Source organism: Gobius niger, assembly GCF_951799975.1.
Source record: "Gobius niger genome assembly, chromosome: 1".
Classification (NCBI taxonomy): domain Eukaryota; kingdom Metazoa; phylum Chordata; class Actinopteri; order Gobiiformes; family Gobiidae; genus Gobius; species Gobius niger.
The window spans coordinates 62551731-62573362 of NC_136852.1; the positions used below are offsets into that span (position 1 = coordinate 62551731).

A 21632-nucleotide genomic window follows, 5' to 3' on the forward strand; every position below is an offset into this window, starting at 1 on the left:
GGCGGAAATTACACAAACGTATTGTTATTTTTGTTCGAGGCTATTTGTCGGTTGGTTAACTGTGTACGTAGGCCTAATGTTCTCGTTTGAGTTAGGCTATTTAGTCACGATAAAGCATGTCAATCACATTATGCCAATAATAATGCCGATTTCTTGCGCAGCACTAAAATGTGCCATAAAATAGTCTAAAGTTGGACTGGAATAGTTGACCATGTTATTTTGAGGCAATAGCTATCAAGTGGACTGAGTTTGTATAGGCTATCGGCTAATGTTTTGTTGTGTTTGATTTTAAAAGTGGAGCAGCCATGCAATAATTCAAACAATTAAAATATAGTAGCAGAAAAGTAACTCGTCAAAAGTGTAACAAAAAAAAAAAAAAAAAAGCGTCTTCGTCATGCCATCCTCACTTCGTACGTATTAACAGATGAGGGAGCCATTGTCATGTGATTCTGCAGCTCACTCTCCACCCCCCACTCGCGCAGGAACACTCTACATGCGAATACATAAAGCCATATTAATCTCAAATTACAGTTGTAACATTTGTGGGCCTGGGTTGATGCTTAACCTGCAATCCTGTAACATTTTTGTGACTACTTTGGGATTTCAGGCAATACAATTCTGAAATAATTGCTGCATGTCGATGGGACATAGGCTAACTTGTTGACTGTCTCTTATGCTTTGTCCACACAGAAAGTAGGCAAAGCCAGTTGAGCGGACCCTGTTGCGCAGGCCTGTGTAAATTGGTGGCGCACGCATGGCGAACAGAGCCAAAGATAGAGTAACAAATCAGGAATTTCCCTCCTGCCACTCCTGAGAGCGCAGCAGAGGACAAAAGTTATGGAGTAACCAAGTTCTCACTTTGAACAGAGGAAAGGACTAGGGCAAGATGTTCCCCTAACGTTTGGACAACATTTGCAGCTGTTTGCGTTTTTTTTTCTCTCAGCGCGAAGACGTTTCATTTGGAAAGTATTTTCTTTTGTTCCGTTATGCGCAGAGCATCAGTTTCGCAGGATGACCTCTTACTTTGCTGAGGATTGACGGCGCCGAGGAGCAACGTTTATCAGGGGCTCACAAGAAAGTTTTTGTTGAAACTTTCTCGCACCGGTGACGCAGGTTTTTTTTTTTTTTTTGGAAGATTTTATGGACGTAGGATACTTTGTTTACTTTGCGAAAAGGATTACAAAAGAAACGCAGTGCTTCCTTGGTATTAAGTTCATCCTTTGGGAGCGAGGAAAGTGAGGAGTAAGCGAGGCACCAGAAGGATGCTGCTGCTTGTACAATGGATGTGAAAAACTATTTAGCTGTTGTGGCTGTGGTTTGTCTATACGTTTGCTCCACATTCAGCCAAGAACTCAACCCTAAAGGCAAGAATGTATGCAAAACATTCGGGTAAGAACGATTTGAACTAAGTAATAAACAGTCTCATTCAAACAAGCATGATTTGTTATCGGCTGTTTAGGTAGAAAGCCAGGGCAATAAGAGCTTGAATGAGGATCACATTCTTGTCGAGCTGGCCCTGCTACTTGTAACAGTTTTGATGGAATTAAGAATGGGCCCCTGTTACACAACCACTAAACTAAACTTCTACTGTGTGCATGTGCTGCATTATTCACACTAGGTCTGTTCGTAGTATAGATATTGACGGGCTGTGTCAAATATCTGTTTTGTCTCCAAGAGCAATAACCAGATTTACAGATGTGTGCATCTGGATGGGAACATGATCCTTGCGTTACTCTATAGAGGGCGCAATTGGGTCATGTCGGGGTTTGTAAAAAGAGTTATTAACTGATGGATAATGCATTTGGGTAAGGCAGATGCTCACCTATGTTTCAATTTGAAAAGACTGTAATAATACGTTTTTATTCTCATAGACTGCCTTAGCTTGAGAGCAAATTATCAGCAAAACCGCAACTGATTGGCTTAACATGTGATCCGTATAAATACTATAAATACTCCAATACTAAGTTGTATAACTTTCCTATGACTGGATTAACTGTAGCCATACTTTTGCAAAAGAAGATCACATAATTCTAACCATGTTTGTCTTGAGACAAGTCGGGAGTCATAGCGGATAGACTATTGTCTTTATTTTTAATTAGGATTTTTAAGCTGTCTCTAAGGTTCATTTGTACCGGGTTTATATGAATGTGTAGCACGTGCCTTTTTTGGCTGGGATGATACACAGTGTTGATCTGTGCTGGCTGACCTGAAGCACAGCACCATCTTCAAACACTTTGGGGAAGCTGACGTGTTGCAGAGGCCCCACAGAGGTCACAGGCATGGGAGGAAGAAGAGAAACATTCGTCTGTTCCTGACATAGCCAAAACTTGGCTGCAATGCTCTGTAGAAAATTCTCACTCAGGGAGTGAGGTTAAGAGCGTTCAGACAACACATCATCCTAAATCAGATAAACTGCGCACATGCTTGACAATGTAATGTTGAGCTAAATTGCAGACATTCTTTATCAGTTACATTGATAACATGTTGATATCAAAGAGCTGCTGGTTTAGCGAATGCTCCAAAGTTAGTTCTTTTTAGTGATGCTTTATCTAAAACTGTGTGCGCAGGTCATCAGTGGTGTGCTGCAGTGGTTGGGGGCAGCTTGGGGATGAGTGCCCCACGCGTATGTATCACAAACACAAAGAATAGATGGTCAAATAGTAGATGATTTTAAATGTTTTGTGTATTTTGATCCCTCAGCTCTCTGTGAGGGAAACTTCACCTGCAAGGAAAATGAAATATGTGTTAGGCCGAATGAATGCCGCTGCCGACATGGATATTTTGGAGCAAGCTGTGATACTAGTAAGTATCTTTTATCTGTTACGATTCAAATAACTAGTAGCCTATTTTTCTATAACAACTGTGTCTCTTATAAATAGAGTGCCCTGCACAGTTCTGGGGTCCTGACTGTAAGGGGAAGTGTCACTGCTATCCCAATGGCCAGTGCGATGACTTGACTGGAGAGTGCACCTGCAATCACAACCGCTGGGGTCCTAACTGTGAGCATGCCTGCCTCTGCCAAAAGGGCAAGTGTGACCAGGACACTGGCAAATGCACATGTCACCCTGGTGCCTGGGGCCCACAGTGCAACAATAACTGCTACTGCAGCATCAACTCAGTGTGTGATTCTATGACGGGACGCTGCCTCTGTAACCCCGGCTGGATGGGACGCAACTGTGCAGCCCAGTGCAACTGTAACAACTCCCCATGTGACCAGTTCACCGGGCGCTGCCAGTGCCGCGATCGACTGTGGGGGCCCAGATGTGAACGCTACTGCCAATGCATTCACGGCAAGTGCAACCCGGCCGATGGCTCATGTACCTGCACACCAGGATACAGAGGCAAGTTCTGCAGAGAGCCATGTCCGGCCGGTTTCTATGGCCAGAACTGCAGGAACAGGTACAGAAGAGGAAAAAATGTAAAAGCTAATCATGTTTTTCAGAATGAACCACATTGATCATGTGTTTTTGTAAACAGGTGTGGGCACTGCAAAGGGCAGCAGCCGTGTAAAGTGACAGAAGGCCGCTGCATCACGTGTGACAGAGGCTGGAATGGCACGCGCTGTGATCAGCTCTGCTCTAAAGGTTTCTTTGGGGAAAACTGCCAAGAGGTGTGCCCCACCTGTAAAGACGGTCATCACTGTGATCCTATACATGGCAAGTGCTCCCACTGTAACCCGGGTTGGATCGGAGACAGGTAAGAAGCCCATGGCACGCAAACGTCAGGCTCCCAGTATAATAGGCATGTAAAAGACATGTTTGTTGTGCACTTGTCGTCTTTGGTGTCCTGTAATTTTACCACACTTCAGATGTACGTAGCTACTGTGCTGTTTACAATAGCCATGAGTCATGCTGCTTGACCTGACAATGACAATAATCACTGACTGCACTTGTCTATGATAGGTGTGAGGTGCGTTGTCCCAACGGCACTTATGGCGAAAACTGCGAGAACAATTGTAGTCACTGCTATAATGGCATGTGTCATATTGTCACCGGAGAATGCCTCTGTGATGCTGGCTTTTATGGAACATAGTAAGTCACCCAACAACATCCAGTTTGATACATAAGAATGGGCAGCGCGGTGGTACTGTCCTGGGTTTCGATTCTCACCTGGACGGGGCCTGTTTGGAGTTTTGCATGTTCTCCCTGTGTCTATGTAGGTTTCCCCCGGGTACGGTTTCCCCTACCACTAAAAACATGTACAGTAGGTTCCCCTCTGGGGCCAAGACCCTGAAAATTAGATTCTTAATCTCAGTGGGACTTTCCTGGTTAAATTAAAAAACAGATGTTGTATTTAGTCATAGTCCAGTAACCGAATGTTGTTCATTTTGAAATAACATTCTTGTCCTGCAGTGTTTAATAAGATGAGGGGAGGTCAATGTAATGTTAATAGTGTCAACAAGCCTTATTTGGAGAGGCATATAACTAGGGCTGACAATGAATCGAAACTTAAGAATCATTTCTGTTTCTCCTGTTTTTAGAGCTTGGATGAGACAATGTGTTTTGTGTGTTTACTGATACTGGAAGAAAGCATTTGTTTTTGTTTGAGCTGAGGTTCGTATAAAAGGTCTGTCTAAGTTCATGGATCAGCTACATTGATTAATGTTTACCACGAAATAATGAAATCGAATTGAAAATTGAGATCGATCAACATGACGGAAAAAAAAACGTGCTTCATTTTTGCTATATTGTCCAGCCCTACATATAACCTTGTCACTAATAAATGTTCCAGTTTAATATTTGTATGAATTGATGACATAATAATAACCGATAGTGTAATAGTAGCCAATAATATATGCCCTCAACAAAATTTAGTTATTTTCAATTCATTTTATTATAGAGGGTATGGCAACCTGTCATCTGTACATGGTAGTTTTAGTGTTACGGACATTTTGCCCTTGTACTTATGTGTTGACAAACCTTTTTGGATGAGAGGCAAAAGGTCTACACTTTAACAACCAAGTACAGATTTTGTCTAAACTAGGTGTAAACTTTTTCAACAGTTAATGAAGTACTAAAGCATAAGTGATCACAGTTTGAGAACCAATAATACTGGTGCTCTGAACAAGATGAAATAAACTGACTTTGCAGCCATTTTAAATCAACAATAAGAAAACATTAATTGGAATAAGTAACACAATTTTGTCTTATTTCTTCTCTTGGCAAGCTGCAATATGACGTGTAAGCCGGGCCAGTACGGAGTCAACTGCAACCAAACGTGCTCTTGCCATGTGAAGAACTGTGATCCAGTGTCCGGCGCCTGCTATCTCCGTAAGTAAAGGCAACTTTTACAAGTCTGGCAGTAACGTGAGAAACTAGCGCTGGACTAAATAAGTCATTTAACTCCTATAAACTGGCCTAAACTGTACCTGAAAGACAGCTGCCACTACTGGGAACTTAGCACGCAAATATTGTTTCAGTTCAGTGTGTAAGCAGTGGAGTTAACAAGGCTTTGATAGTATTTCCAGATGCATACCGGTAACCAATGTCCTTTTTATGGCTGTGTTTGTTGGCTGTCTTCCTGTCCAGTCAGAGTCAGAGGAAGGAAGAGGAATTACAGACCAGGATGGCAGAAGGGCAAGAAAAAGCAGGAGGAATAAAAAATATATATATTGCTTTGAGAAGAATGGCAACAGTAAATTTGCAGTGAGGATTTTGTTGTTTTGAAAGGTTAGTAAGGTCAGCTCATACGGCTGGCGGTAAAAGCAGCAAAGTCAGATGCAGAAATCCATTCTAAAGTGTATTCATGTTGTGCTTGTGTAGTTTTTGTTCAGGGAGGAAAAATAACAACATCAACAATCTCACGATAATAGTGTGAACTGCAATATTTTGAATCCCAGGCTTTGTGGAAATGCACAGTGAGACCATGGTCCTTTGCTCCTATTCAGAGCGAACAACAACAGTCAACAGGTTTTAGTACACCTCCCGTTAGAATCACAATACGTATTGCACTGTGATGTGTACTGCAATAGTACTATGGGATTTGTTTAATAACTACCACTGCATATACTATAAATGTGTTGTGTGCTGCTGCATTATAGGTGCCAGTCAAGCATGTTTAAAGAGAACTGTCCAAATGTTTCTCTCCAATAATGCTGGCCACACTTAGAATAGAGTTTGCAACAAAGCAGTTATTAGTTGTGGTGCCGAGTGTAACTTTGATGTTTGTGGCTGGAGAACGTATAAATCACTTTGGGGTAAATGTGGTTGAAGAAGTGAAAAAAAAATAAGTGGTGAGAAGTTGTGACAGTGCAATTAATACTGGGTTAGCAAAGAGTTGCGTACGTGCTTTACAGATGAGATGACTAATGCAATTTTGAAATAATCACGCCAGCCAATACAGTTATTAAAGTTATTTTTTCCATTGTCGCAATATCATTCCAATGGTCTACTATAAAGACAATGCATTACTTGTGTTCATACTAATGGCTTAGATTTCTTTTTCTCTTCACCAACTTGGCACATCCATAATGGGCATTGTCTAATGTTTCAGAACCTAACCAGCGCATGGGCGTGATCGCTGCGGGCACGCTGGTCGGCTTCTTACTCATTGTGCTCCTCTCGGTGCTGTGCTGCTGTTGCCTCTGTCAACACAAGGATGACCACAAGTGAGTGATGGCTGCTTGCGTAAATGCTAGGCTTCCCACAGAGGAAGACTCCATAGTTCCCAACTAGAGGTTACCCAAATAATGGGGAAATATATGGGTTCAGAAAATGTTCATACGCCTCTGCTAATTTCAGTGTTATTTTGTTGAAGTCTGATAGTAAAAAAATATGTTTTTTTTTGTTTTGTTTTTTAATCTGCATGCACTGTATCTACGTAATTGAGCATAAAGGCGGTACCTTTCTGTATAATGGGCAGCAAAGAGAATTAGAGACAGAACTGTTCAAAAACAACACAATGATTGAGAGCAGTGCAAATTAGATAAATCACTCAAAATTCCTTGAATAAAGAGATTTTATGAGGATTTTTTGTTGGTTAGGACTAGTGTTTTTTTTAATGCAATTTTGTTTTTCCTTTTTTTTTTTTATCTTAATTCAGATTCAGATTGAAACACTCTTATTTTAAGCTTAAACGTTCATTTCTCTTTTAAACCAAAGTGGTATTTTGCTACTTTTGACAGTCTCTGAACATAAAAGCGAAACATCCTTAATTCAATAGGCCCAGCACAGTCGACGACAGTTAAATCCTACTGCAACTGAGAATTTGCACCCATTTGTATTTTCAGTGCTTTCATACGTATATTGACACAACAGTAGCAGGAGCCTGTAAGCTCTCAAAAAAGAGGCTTAGGCCCAGTTTTAACGAGCCAGTTGAATGATTCATTTGTGTTTCCATGCCGTCATCCCTTTTCGCTAACCAAGACAACTCTACCAACAGCAAAAAAGCCAAGCGGATCCTGAGCGGACGATTCAACCGCATCAGCACAAAACTCCCCCGTATTCCACTGAGGCGACAGAAACTGCCCAAAGTTGTCGGTAAGCCTCCAAACTCTGTCTCATATCCCACTGCAGCGCTGCCAGAGGGGGCTGTGTTTTGTGTAATCATCGCTGTACAAGGCAATGGGCTCTGCTCTATCATTAGGAGGCGACCTCAATAGCTGTTATTGGTACACTGCTCTAATGCGATGTCTCACCATCCTATATTGGGTGGTATAATATTGACCTGTTTTTCCAGAGGTGAAATAAGTACTGTCACTTAAAAATAGTATAATAGAAGTAGTAGTAAAGTAAAAGTATAAATTATAAAGTAATATTAAAATGTCACTGAGAGACAATGTATATTTTACACACACACAATCCTAGTGAGGACACTCATAGACATAATGTATTACCCACACCCTAAACCGTAACCCTAAATCCCTAACCCTGACCATAATCCTAACCCTAACCCTAATCTTAATTCAATTCTAACCCTAACCCTAAAACCGCATATTGACCCTCAAACAGTCCTTCAAATCAGTGAGGACCACCCAAAATGTCCTCGTTTTACAAAAATGTCCTCACTCTGTTGGGTTATAACTCAAACTTGTCCTCACAATGTCATAAGTACAAGAACACACAAACAAACACACACACACACACGTGCACAGAATAGCCTATATATACATATTACTACTAACACGGCCACTTGTTGTTGTTTTAGTTTTTATCCAGGTACTACTTGCAAACATTTCTTGAAGTACTGTATGTTGAATATTTATCACAGCATTTCAAAGATACTGACACTTTTCAGCTGATATTTAAACATGTTTAAGTGTATATAAAATACACATCTATTTTTTAAAGAACACTTTAGATTCTTTCAATTACATATCAAAAAACTGTGAATGAAGGCATTACTACTCCAGAAAAAGGTGATCTTGGATGATAAGTCCCTTACTTCCAACCACAAAGGGTAGATACCTGGTATTCTTAACACAACATCAGAAACGATGTAGAAGTATTGTACAGTGGGAGTACCTTCGATGGTGAACTGGGTTGAGTCCTATGTGGTGGCTGCCACACACGTATAAACCTCAAATGAGGTTTCATTTGAAAGGAATGTTCTGGTTTTGCAGTCCCTTGTTATTCTTGGCACCCCAAAATATCATGCGTTCATATTATTACAACCATATCTTCTTCTTTTTTTTTTAATTTTCCATCATCCTCTGCTTCTTCTTACCCTCGAAGATTTCTCAGGGGCTGCGGGAGGAGGTCGTGTTATTAAAAGAAAGTGAGTGGCAGTCGGGGGCCGGGTGCTGCTGAGTGACGCCTTATCAAAGGGTGCACTGTTAGGATGAACACAGCAGCCGTGCTGGTCCATGCGGAGGTCTCGTGGTCCATAGTCTGATAAAATTAGAAACTGGGATAGTACTTAAAACTTTGGGACATTTTTTTGTCAAGAGAATTAAAGAACACTGAAGCTACCAGCAATAGCTTGTATGTGTTATTCTTTTGTTATTAGCGGCAATGTAAACATGGACACTGGAAAAGGTCTTTCAATTGTGTTCTTTCTTATGACTCTTTTGTTATCATTGTCAATAATACACCCCTGAACTGGCCAATCCTGCTCTAGGTGTGATCTCAATGTTCATATTCCCTTTCGATTTGAAACAGACCAGCATTTGCAGTTTAACCTCTCAACCCCCACCTGAACCAAGCGCATTTTTCTCCAGTTTGGCTTTATCCAAATCGGAAAGTTTCTCGACATGAGAGCAACAGTGTAATGCCTCATTTGAAGAAAAAAAATGATTGTAACTTCATTGTCACGTTTTTGAAGCATTTTTGTCGCGTCAGCCTCTTTTTGGTCGTTTTTTGTTGCTTTTTCATTGCTTTTATCGTTGCTTTTTGGTCGTGTTTTCACTGCGTTTTTGTTGCATTTTTGCTGCTTTTCTGGCATTTTTCCCCCCGCTGTTTTGGCACTTTTTCGTTGCTTTTTTCAGTGCTTTTTTGACGTGTTTTCGCCACGCTTTTTTGTCACTTTCTTATTGTGTCTTCATCCTCGTTTTCATCACTATTTTAATTAGATTTGGATAAAGCCAAGCTGGAGAAAATACGCTTGGTTCAGCTGGGGGTTAAGAGGTTAAAGGGGCTTTGCACTTTTACGTGCCCTGCATGGGGGGGTGGGGGCCTTAAACAGTTGTGTAAGAGGTTCAAATATGCTGACTTGCTTTCATTTTTATGTCAGACCAGCATGTGTTTCCTCACTTACCCCACAGATTTTTGTCAAAGCTAGCACTGGTTTCCATAAAGGCATGGTAAATAGGCAACACAGAGTGGCCTTTGTTTGCGATAATTTGCTTATTTCTTTGCTGTACCATCAGAAATGTTTCAGAAAGTGAGAGCGTGCTCGTTTTCATATCAGTACAGTATGTGGCTTCAAGATCAACCACAAAGTATTGCGTACGTGAGGATCAAAAAGCATCTGGCTCAATTATCGCATTGTGTATGACCCTTTTACCACTTCTGGGTTTTGTTGTATTTAGTTTGTAGGCCACAGAAGCGTGTACTGTCAACATTTACAGTCTCTGAGTTGGTCTCCTCACTTGCATTCCTGAGGGGGCCCAGTGGTGCTGGAAACAGGAAGTGGTCAATTTTACCCCAGCGTGTGTCAGAACTATGATTTATCTACATGAGGCAGAGGCAACGCTTTTGACTGAAGAGACGCGATGCAGAGGAGACCGAATCTACTCGATGTTTGTGCCCGAGGTCTAGCTATTCCCCTTTTGGCACTTCAGTCACTTAGCATTCCATTCTCAGCAAATTCACCACACGCCCCGCGCACTTATGTCTGATATTTCTTGCATCCGCTGTGTCCAAATGCATCCCCGTGGATCAGTGCAATAGCAACACCTGCGTTTTCATTTTTATTTATCCAATGAAAGCTTGTCTGGATTGTGGATTACTAATGTGTTTGCTGCTCCACTCTGCAGTGCGTTGCGCCGCCGTGCTCTGCCTGCTAAAACACCGAGAAAACAGCCAGAATGAGAGATGTAGACCCTTTTGGAAGTTACAATAATCATACATCTTGTGCAGTTTATAGGTAAACTTTAAAGAACTTTTTTTGTCTTGTTTTTTTTTGCCAGATGGTAAGTCTTAGAAGATGACTATCATTTGCAGTCAGTAAGCAGGTATTCATGTCAGTTTCCAAGCTTTAAGCTAAGGCCCGGTTGCCACATGCGTTTAGATTTTTAGCTCTTTAGTCTGGCCTGCAAAGCATTTCAACACCTTCAGTTCTTCAACACCTTCAACACATCAGTTTTGAGATTAATCACAAACTCACACGACACTCACACGACATTGTCTATAAAAAGACAAAAATAAAATAACCTCTGAAGGAATCAAAGAAACCGAAGCAGACCAATGATCACCAGTGGTTCCTATACCACTGTTTGAGAAACATTGGTTTAGGCAAGGGGCAGGCAAAGTCAGGCCCAAGGGTCCAAATTTGGCCCTCCAGCACAGAACGCCTGGCCCCAAAGATGATTTTGAGATATATTATTCCACTGATCATCGACCAATACCTGCTAAAGAACTGTCAATTATTCAGTGCAAAACAAACGCCCATAAAGACATGTTCATCACTCGCTGCGAGGTTGATCTATGGAATGAACTCGAGGAGGATTTGAACTGCTGTAGCTCACTGAATAACTTTAAACAAATGCACAAAGAAAAGGTATTTAGAAACTATGCTGAAGAAGTTGAAGAACTGTAACTGAATACCAAAATGCTTGTTCTTTGGCTCTGCTAGACTTTTTTTTTGCTAGCTATGTTTTGCTTTGTTCTCTTTTGTGTCAATTTTCTGTCGTCTGTTTTCCTTTTGTACATGCAACTTATGTTCTATGGTATATGCAGACATAACCTTGCCAAGATGTGTATTTAATTTGTACAGCTTTAGCCAATGTCTGTAACAAAAAAAAAAATGAGAATGGGGTATTCTTCAGCTTACTCCTTTTGAGCTTTTCTGTGTGCCTTGATTAATAATTGTATATGGCACAAGTTTATTTATTTTTACACAAACAGCTCAAATAAACTTTACTTTACCCCGTCGGTGTTTTGGCGATGTTTAAGTTCCCAAACATACTTGCTTACCCCTGGTTTAGGCAAATAAAGCCTACGTATATGTAGTGTGTATTTGTTTGACAACCCTAACCAGCCCCTGTGGAAAGTGTGGATACGAAATGTGGTCCTTGGATCAATAAGTTGGCCACACTTGCTAATACTGATTGTTGTCTTAATCTTTTCAATTTACAAGGAATAAAGCAGTGCGTTTGGATTGTGCTTACTCAATCAAGAACATGGTTGTATTTGGAAGGTAGTATCTCTATGAGGCCTGAACTTGTGTCTGTTTTAAGTCACTGTCGATGCTATTACACTATGTTAAGAATTATTATGCTTTGTTGCAGCTGTTCTCTTAATCTGATGTATTTGTCTGGCAGAAACCGTCCTCATTGTGCCATCTCACACTTTTCAGCAGCAGAGATCCTTTTTCTTTCCCATATTGCTTGAAAATAGTGGTCTGCTTAGTAATGGTGAACGTCCTTTTTCATTAGTATCACAGAGGTCTGTCTGAAATTGCTGTTTTTACCTTTATGGCACTGAAATACAATTTGCATAATAATTCTTAACATAGTGTATAAGCAGGGCATGGGATCATTTTCTCGTCATGGATATTTTTGAATGTGCCTATTTTAAATTTAACTTGATAAGCACTTTTCCGTTGCATTTCCTCTTTAAAAAAAAAAGGGATTGCTAGCAAATTATACTTTTCCCCTGCAGATCAAAACGTTTTTTCCCATTCAACACACAGTAGCTCCAATACTCTATACATCAGCTCATGTGTGGGTCTGTAAAAAGCATCCCCCCAACTGAGCAACTGTGCTGGGGTGGCTTTGCAGCTTGAGTGTGTCAAATAATACCCTTTTGTGCGCGAGCCTCCAAACAGGCCCCGCAGTCAGAGCCCAGGGAGCAGATATCAAGGGCAGCAGTTGTTCAGCACTATGTACATGCCATGTCACCAAATGCCCATGTGTTAGCTTGTTGACATACTCGGCACGGAGGCCTCGCATAGGTCGGCTATTTCACATTCCTCGCTTCTTACTTAAAAGAATGGAAACTTTTTTTTCGTGGTGGTCAAAACATACACACAATTTCAAATACAAAGGAAAATGCTTTGTTCGGTCAAGCTTTTCTGCATTGCCTCATGATATAGAGTAGTGCCTGCCTACAGATACAATAACACAAAAACAGTCAAGTGTTGTCCCTGTAATCTTCGGTTGTCTTTAGTTGGAAATCCCCTCAACAGCGCTTAAAATACTTGATTGTGTTTTTGCTGTACGGCTGGGCTTAGTGAGAGAAAGATTCCTGTGTGTGTGTGTATGTTAGTCAGCCATTAACCCGGCAACTTTTTGTTTTGTTTTGCTTTTTTAATCAGAATTTGCATTTTAATATTATGCAATTTTTATAATGCTAAACTAATATAATAATCATAAACACATTTCAGAGCTTTTTAAACAACAAGGTTACAAGGGTTTGTATAAAATAAGACCCCAGTAAGACATGATATTTTATTGTTTTCAAAGGATAATGCACAGTCTAAATAATTGTCCATTCACGATGATGTCACAGCTTGGCAACAGAAGTCAAATGAGTGTCAACAATGTTTGCATTTTGTATGGAACGTTGAGGATGGAAGTGATGTAAGTGCTCTGTAGTTGTAGTAAGCAGTGCGGGACCCAAAGGTGAGTCGCGGAACTGATTGCAGTAACTACCTGTCCCCAATCATATAGTTTTTATTTGTTATTTTGATTTGAATTTGTTTTAGTTTTGTTTTAAGTAAGATCAACACCTAAATCAGTAGATCTCTGTGAAGATATGCTGTTCTTTAAGTCAGTAACTTCTCATCATAGGTTGAAGGTGGGCCTTAAAACTGTATAAACTACCTTTTGTGTTACTTTGATAGTTGTATACAAAAAAGGGCAGCAAGGGCAGTTTATCGTTTACTGGCTATATACCGCAATTTGAATTCACTAAACGCAGAATGTCTAAAACCATCTGCACAAGCTTTTTGACCTACATTTTTGATCGTCTTGTAAATTTAGAAGCAACGGTTATTCAGGAAGTGACTTGGCACGAGGAAGATGAATGGCTAGAGGAAATAACAGTCTAAACATTAGATTAGGCCAGACATTTTTTGTGTGTGCATATAATAGCAACACATACAGTACTAAACATTAGCTTTAAAAACACACTGTTACGTCTTGTATCTATCGCAGTTACTGTTAAAACTGTAGTAAATTAGCTTTTTTCCCCCCATTGGTGTTTGAAAACTATACGACATTCCTTCTTGACCGTATAAACAAAAGCATGTGATGAAGTCCTTTGGGTCAAGGTAACGCCCAAACGTGCATTGTTCCAAACCAGGGAGGGAAGGGTCAACCACAGAGGTCCCACACTCACCACAGCTGGCCTCAGGTCAGCAGAACCAAGTCCTGTCTGTCAGATAAAAGAGAAATTATGTAGTATTGTATTTTGTTTTATTGCATTTATTTTATTACCCATTTCCACATATGCATCTCATATCTTTGCTGCCCTATAGTGCAATTGCTGCAGTTTCCACTAGATTAACTGTAGTGGTATTCTAATCAGCATAATTTTGACTATGGAGACATTTCAATCAGGTTTCAAAACAAGTAATGACCTGCTTCATTTAGAACCATTTCACTGTAATTTCACCCTTTGCATGATTATCCTGCAGACATGAACTGTTGTCTAGAAGCAACGTTAACACGTAGGATTTTGGCTACTTGAAAACCAATTAACCATGTCTGTGTGTCATTGGTGTCTGATTGTGAAATTGTGTATTAGGATTGTAACCTTCTGTAGAAATGAATGAACATGGAGTCCGCACTTACAGATTACCAAATTTGCAAATTTTCTGCTTGAATCAAGATTGTGGTAAAAGAACATGTGTCACTCCTCCAGCAAGGCTGGCTTTCTTTCCTTTTCTCTGCCCCTGCTCATTATTGCTCTGTATTCTGGCCTGTTGTCACTTTTCTTGGTATCTCGGCCTCCACCTTGATCATTAATTAGTTATAATTACCTCAGCAGAAATACAGTATAATCATTATAAACTCTCTCCATGGACTAATTATTTGATTATGAAAATAAGAATTGAGCTAAAAGTAAACCTTCAAATTATTTCCCAGCGAATTTTATTTGGTTAATTTAGCCATAGCTCCCTTAACCTTCTTACATAAAGGCGCAGTAAACTTTTTTTTCCAGCATCTGAGCTGACCTTAAACCAGCGTCCTTCAAACTGTGGCACGCAGCCTGCTTCTGCTGTTCTAGTCTGTTTCATTTATTTAGTTTCATTTCAGGTTTTTGTCTTCTTTTGGGTTAGTTTGGCCCTAGTTTAGATGGTTTTGATCAGGTGGTACTTGAAAAGCTACACCGTCACCTTCCTTGGAGTAGTTTGACTCAGTTGTTATTAATCTAGATGAGAGCAAAGTACAAAGTACACCAGCCTTGTTACTGGAAAGTCTTACTACAGTATATTGACACTAATAACTTATTCTGATGTACCTTCATCGGATGAAGGCTCCCATTAGTCGAAATGTGTTGTGGATACTGTAAAAAAAAATATATATATATACAGTATATATATATATATATATATATATATATATATATATATATATATATATATATATATATATATATATATATATATATATATATATATATATTACAAATTCAGAGTGCCCCAGCTCCCTTTCAGATTGTCTTCAAAGTAACCTGGCCCGTCAGTCTGAAGAGTACCTGATTTGTAAATTTATTTCTATTTCACTTCCATTGCATTCCTATGGACAAGTGTTGCAAATTAGCAGTTTTGCTATAACACAAAGAACAATGTATATGTATCTGGTTTGGCCAATGCAGTTGTATCTCCATATCAAATAAAACAAATAATAATAATTCACTCTGCTAATATACAGTGAGCACTCTGACTCATCTCCTATAATAAATACAAACAAGGAGATGAAGAAACATCTATAACTCAACATGATGAATGATCAGTATTAGATGAGTTTCCTTGAAGTGAGGGGGAAAAAACGCTTTCACTTAGGATTAAACTTTAAAATGAACTAAACTCCACTTTTCAAACCAGTGCATCTCAACAAAACCACAATTTCTGCAGACTCACTTAAACCAACTGGCTCCGCAGCGGTGGTGAGTGGGAGCAGACTGTTGTTCTTGTAACCTGGTCCAGTAGCCTCTGACTGACCCCTGGGCCTGTGCGTTTGTTTTCTGTTCTCAGTAGCCCACCACGACCCAGAGAACACCTTCAACTGCAGCTTCATTGAGCCGCCCTCGTCAGCTGCCGCCGAGCAAAACTCACCCTCCTCCTGGTCGTCCCAAGAGTCCTTCTCCTCCTTCGAGAGCGGCGACGAGGGGCCCGTCTACTGTGTGCCCCATGAAGGTGAGTCATGGCATACAGGAGCATAACAGCGTCTTAACTGACGCTCTTCTGCAAATGACATTCAGGTATGTGGTGTGAGAGGTAATGGTGAGTCTACTCCACAATTGTGTTGTTATAGTGTTCAAAAGAACTTTCAAATGAGTTAACATGAAATTAGGATAGAGGATGTTTTTTTGTTTTTTGTAATCTCTGTAAGGACAGAGATTTTATTTTAACTTTTTCTATAGTCAATTATAAACCTGTCTATTTATCATAAAATTTGACCAAAAGTATACATAATCTAATCACATAATAAAATACAGCTAATTAATATAATTTTAGTATTTCTAAAATAATGTGGCTGCCTGGTGGCAGGCTTTATTTTTTATTTTATTTTCACCAGTTTTGGCCTGGGGCTTAGTCAGCTTTGGCCTGTGGCATACAGACTTAACTGGGGGACAATATTTCCGTTCTTTTTTTTTTTTTTTTTTCGGATATCTGTTGTGTGACGTCATATTTGTCCAAATATTCTTCAGGGCCCCTCGGGCATAGCATAGCCATGGCAAAAAATATACAGCAAAGATTTATGCAAGCTAACAATCTTAAATAAATATGTGAGTAATCCATAGAATAAAAAATCTTCAAATCATTTTTACCAAATTAATTTCAGTTGAGTTAACTTATCAAGTTTTACAGTGTCATGTTTTATCAAGTGGCATCAAGGATTGCTTTGAGCATAAACAGGAAATGAACGCATCTGTCAACATCTGACAAATCCAAACTGTGACTAAACTTCAGATCTTCTTAAGATGCTGTGGATTTCTGTGTGAGTGTTGATGCTCTCTTTAGCATCGTATTATCTGCCTGAATAGATCAAGGACAAAGATACAAGAGCTGCTGCCAACATTCTTACTGTAAACTTTAAGGCTTTAAAACACGTCTGTATGCTGTGATAGCATCTGTGCCATTGGATCTGCCCCAGTTTTCAAGAAGTATGTGTTTACTAATCAGCTCACTCTGTCCAGATATCTGTTTCCAATAACATTACTATAAAAGTATCTGCTAACACTCTTTTAGATGTTAATATTTTGAGTTACAGAGTGTTTGAGAACAAACTACATGTTGTATGTGTAATAAGGGAAGGGAAAATGTCAGTAAAATTATAGTTATTTTTTAAAAACTTTTTTCAGCCCAGTATAAGCATTACATTGAGATAAACCGATTTATTTCAAACTGGGTGTTAACTCCTCCATTAGATGTAGCATTGAACTATCCAACCATACTCATTTTCTTTTTTGTTCCTTTTTTGTCATTTTCCTAGTGAAAGAAACACTCAGTTAGATTTTATGTTGGAGAATGTTCAGTGTTAAGCAAATGCCTTGTTTATTTGTCAATTGCTGAGTTAAATATGCATGTGGTTAATATTGTATAAAAGTATGCCGAAATCTACAATTTAAGGATAACAGCTGTCCTTTTCATCCATCTACAGACTCCGTGAATGACAGCAAGGAAAAGTGCAGTCCGAGTACCCCGACAGAGAAGTCCACTGCTGACAATGAAGAGGATGCAGGCGAGTACACCTCCCTGAAGGACATCAGCATCACCAAGCCAGAGGGGTATGAGCAGCAGCCACTAAAGGCCTGTGAGTCCAGCGATGGCTCGACCAGTGGCTCTGAGTCCACCGCCGCCGTGCTGTACGCCCGCATTGCCCGTGGATCCAAGCAGTCGAAAGATGACGAGGGCAGTGGCAAAGACGCAGAGAGCACTCCCACACCCGAGGCCAAGCGCAACGGAAAACCACCCCCTTCCCCCGGGAAAACCAAACCCCGCCCCCCGGACCCATCCACCAAACCCAAAGTATCCTGGATTCACGGAAATTCCACAGGGTCTCCTCAGCCAGAAGAGCGGGGGCAGACTAAATCACTTTCGGTACCAAAGGAAAAGAAAGGGAGGAGCTCCAGCGACGGCTCAGGTAAAAGCGAGGAGCGGCAGAAGATGAAAGAAAAGAACAGAGAACAGAAAAGGGCAGAGACTAAGGAGGTCGATGCAAATGGCTCGCCAAGCAAACACAAACCTTTGCGGGCCAAGAAATCGGGGGACGAATCCAGCAGCCCCAGCCACATGGAGCACATCAATGGTGTGGTCCAGAACGCACTTAAGAAAATTAGCTATTTCCACATTTCCTCATCGGAGAAGAAAAGCGCAGAAATTCAGAAGGAGACCCCCAAAGAGCCTCCCAAAGTCATCCATCCTCACATGAACTCTGAGGCAGCAACGCTCTTGGCTGCTCAACTCAAAGAGAAAACACAGAGCATCAACAGAAATGAAGGCACAGGCCTAAACAAGACTAATGGGCTGTCAACTCCTAAGGGAACCCGGGAGAAGCCCACTCCTCCACAAAAGGCCAAGAGAACATCCTCCACCGGCTCGGGCCAGCAGGGCTCCAAGCCTCTGCTGCCCACCACCAGTAGCCTGCAGAAGATGGTAGCTCCCATCACAGCCGACAGTGAGGCCCCTGAACCCAAGAGCCCGGAGAAGCAGGACTTGAACGGCTCCAAGGCAGGGGACTCGGCGTCGGACTCCACACCGAAGAAGACCCCCATAAAAAAACCTCCCAGGAAGAAGGGCAAAGATGGTACTCTGGAAACCTCGGAAGCTAAAACTCCACAGCAAAAGACTGCGATTATGCCACCACAGATTGTGAAGTGAGTTCCTGAACCAAGTTTGCTAAGGACTGTACAGAGATTTGACTAAGCTGAACGGCACAACTTTTCACACTAGGAATCTAAGCCTATGTGGAGTGTGGGCGACTTCTAGTTCAGTCTAAAAAGAAAATGCTTTCAATAAAAATGTGTACTGGTAAGTTCTACAACACTTGTATTTCAGTAGAATTGTTTCAAGTTACAGGAACCATCCTATAATCAGTTGCACGTCATGATGGACACGGCACGACTGTAAGCCAAGCAGCATATCAAGCTCAGAGTTTATTATGGTTTGTATGACCACCGCTGTTTTATACCTGTCTTTGTCTTTCGCCAGCAATATTTTGGATTGATTCATTTTTTATCGGTACTAAAACATTCAAATAGAGATTAACTTTTCATATTTTCTTATAGTCAAATTTTTTTTTGTAAATATTTGACACAGCGGACTGGTTCTGCTACCTCTGTGGCAAAATTGTTGTTGTAAGCCTTCTGAATTCACCTCAGAGCATCATGTTTGTTTTGAGGCTTCTCAGTGTTAAAGATAGGCTTGTAGGATTTTTCATCTTGCCATTCATGGTTTGCTGGATCCCAAACAAGCCCTTTGATCTTCAGGAAATGGAGAGATTGAAAACCTCTCGCAAAACCAAATCATCACAATGCACTTTTACTGTATGCTTTATTCAGTCAGTGAAACCACTAAAGCAAACATCAATTTAAAGCTACTACATTCAACTTTACCCATCACCTTATCCCCCCGGCTTTGATGAAGCGTGGTCTATAAACACAGCAGCTATATCTTTGACAAACATCTTTTAGTGGCATTCAACAGTTTAACACAAGTTTCTTTTAAAAACTTAATGGTACCATGCTTGGAGTGTTTGAAAAGACAGCTGTGGATGGGTTCTGTTAAAGAGACTATCGTTGCCTTGGATTTATTGTCATGTTTAATTAAATGGTTTGGAAATTTGTGGATTGTATGAATGGATAATTGACTGTTTTGAACAGCTATTTTGAAAGTAGCTCCTAAGGCCAATTTTTGAATGCCAACTATTTTTTCCATTTTGTCTCAAGGTACAATGATTTGTCTCTTTTCTGTCGGTGTACATTGTGTAATTTTGTCGTTCTGTTTGTAAGCTGTGCTTATGTGATCTTTCTTTTCCTTTTATTTTGTGTCATTGAACTGGCTTTCATGGTGTTTTTGCTTTTTTTTGTCTGTACAAGCAAATTGCAAGCATTCTCCTGTAAGTTTACATGGGCTTTGTAATTGTCCTCTGTTGATGTTATTGTTTGTCCAACACTAACTGCATGACGCAGAGTGGAATTATATGGCATTATTAGCTGCACAGGGAATGTGTAACCTCATTGTTCTTCCTGTTTGTTATTCTGTCTTGTAAAAACTCCAAAGATTGTACATTTTAATGCCACTGTCCAAGCAAATGGATACAAACTCATCTTCAAGTTTTAATCAGTGTCCGACTGGCCCGTGTTGGGCCTGAAAGCTGAAACAACAAACAACTGTATGAAATATGTAGTATTTTGTGGGTTTGCAACTATATTTTTATATGTGTATTAAACTGGTGTCTCTTCATTTACCTCTTTGGAATAAAATAAAATATAGTGAATGAAGGCTTTTGAATGAAATCACTTTGCATTGGTAACTGGGCTCCCTAGGGTGGCCACAGCATGTCCTTTTCCTTTCAGGCCAGGCCTGAACCAACACTAAAGGATATGTCTGGGCTGTTTATTCTCCTCAGAGATTAAGAAGAACGCTGATTCATATTTATGTCTTCTCTGAGACTGTGATGTGCGGTGCGAAGCCCTGCAGAGCAGTTCGGTCACGGCAGCGTTTCAAAGAGCCTGAGGAAACCAGGCACTGTTGGTTTGGCTTCTTCAGGAACAGGGACAAGAGCTCCTTTCATGGCAAAAACAGTGGAAACTTTGTGCTACGGAGTCCATCACGCGCTGCATATGTGTTCTTGGCGGAAGAGAGGGAGAAGTTGGAAATAGCTAGTGTTGGCTTACAAGCACAATGAAGGGATATACATGTGGATGTGCTGGTCATGTGATAAATAATTGCAACAAAATCCCAAGCGGCTTTGTTTAGGATTCGACTGTGAAAGTTGAAACATGTGATAAAAGCTTTTGAGTTTGAATACGATCAAACTGCGCTAAATTGCAGTCTGTTTCATAATATTCTTGGTGCTAGGTTCATATAAATAAGTATTAGACTTTATTCAGTGCCAAGAAGGAGAAAAAGGGAAAAACATCATGGCAAAATACACCCCTTTAAAATTTGGGGTTCTAAATAAAGATGCAGTGGCATATGGGGAAGTTGGCGCATTTTGCAGTCCACAAATAGCACAGTTGGAGATTTGCTATGTATGATTGTTGAAGCAGAGGGAGAACTGGAGAAAATAGAAAGCCTATGGTTAGTTTAGAAAGTATGAATGCTTGTAGCCAGAGGTGGTCGGCTACAATCCTGTAATTTCTGTAATTTTCTTGAGTAGTAACACTATTGGGAGGTGATTTTACTTTCAACTCCACTACATTTCAATAAAGATGCTTTGTTTGGTTAAAATGCTGGATATTGTTTTGACCTTCAGTTACCAACATCCCAGGCCTTTAATGAAACACATGTACAGTAGCTCTGGTTTTAGCTCTTCTACAATATGTCTAGTTTTGTTTTGGACTGGCTATGACCTAACTTTCACAGTTGGATTGACCCACACCATAATTCATTTTATCTACACCTCCGCAAAAAGCCTCTTTTCACAGCAGCAAAGGCCAAAGTCTTCAATGGTGCCACGACGTTAGAATGTTGACACAACTGGCTCAATCTGCCCGTCCGCCGTTCACAGATGGAGCGGATCTCGAAGTCAGCACACAAGCACATGTTCCTCGGCTTTTCATCCCTGACACGTTGTGGGAAAGTCACAGTTTAGAAATGCAGTGTGTTTGTCGCCAGCACTGCGCCGCAACTGACCA

At 40.5% G+C, this 21632-nt stretch overlaps 1 protein-coding gene across 1 annotated transcript; it reads left to right on the top strand.

Moving 5' to 3' along the window:
- The first annotated feature begins 627 nt into the window (after positions 1-627).
- Positions 628-20235, top strand: scarf2 (scavenger receptor class F, member 2). Its single transcript, XM_079556786.1, has 11 exons — positions 628-1389; positions 2568-2623; positions 2701-2802; positions 2880-3399; positions 3478-3696; positions 3903-4031; positions 5167-5270; positions 6493-6607; positions 7381-7478; positions 15802-15963; positions 17432-20235. Exons 1-11 carry the CDS (start codon positions 1280-1282, stop codon positions 18649-18651), a joined length of 2835 nt encoding a protein of 944 aa, XP_079412912.1. The 5' UTR covers positions 628-1279; the 3' UTR covers positions 18652-20235.
- The last annotated feature ends 1397 nt before the right edge of the window (positions 20236-21632 follow it).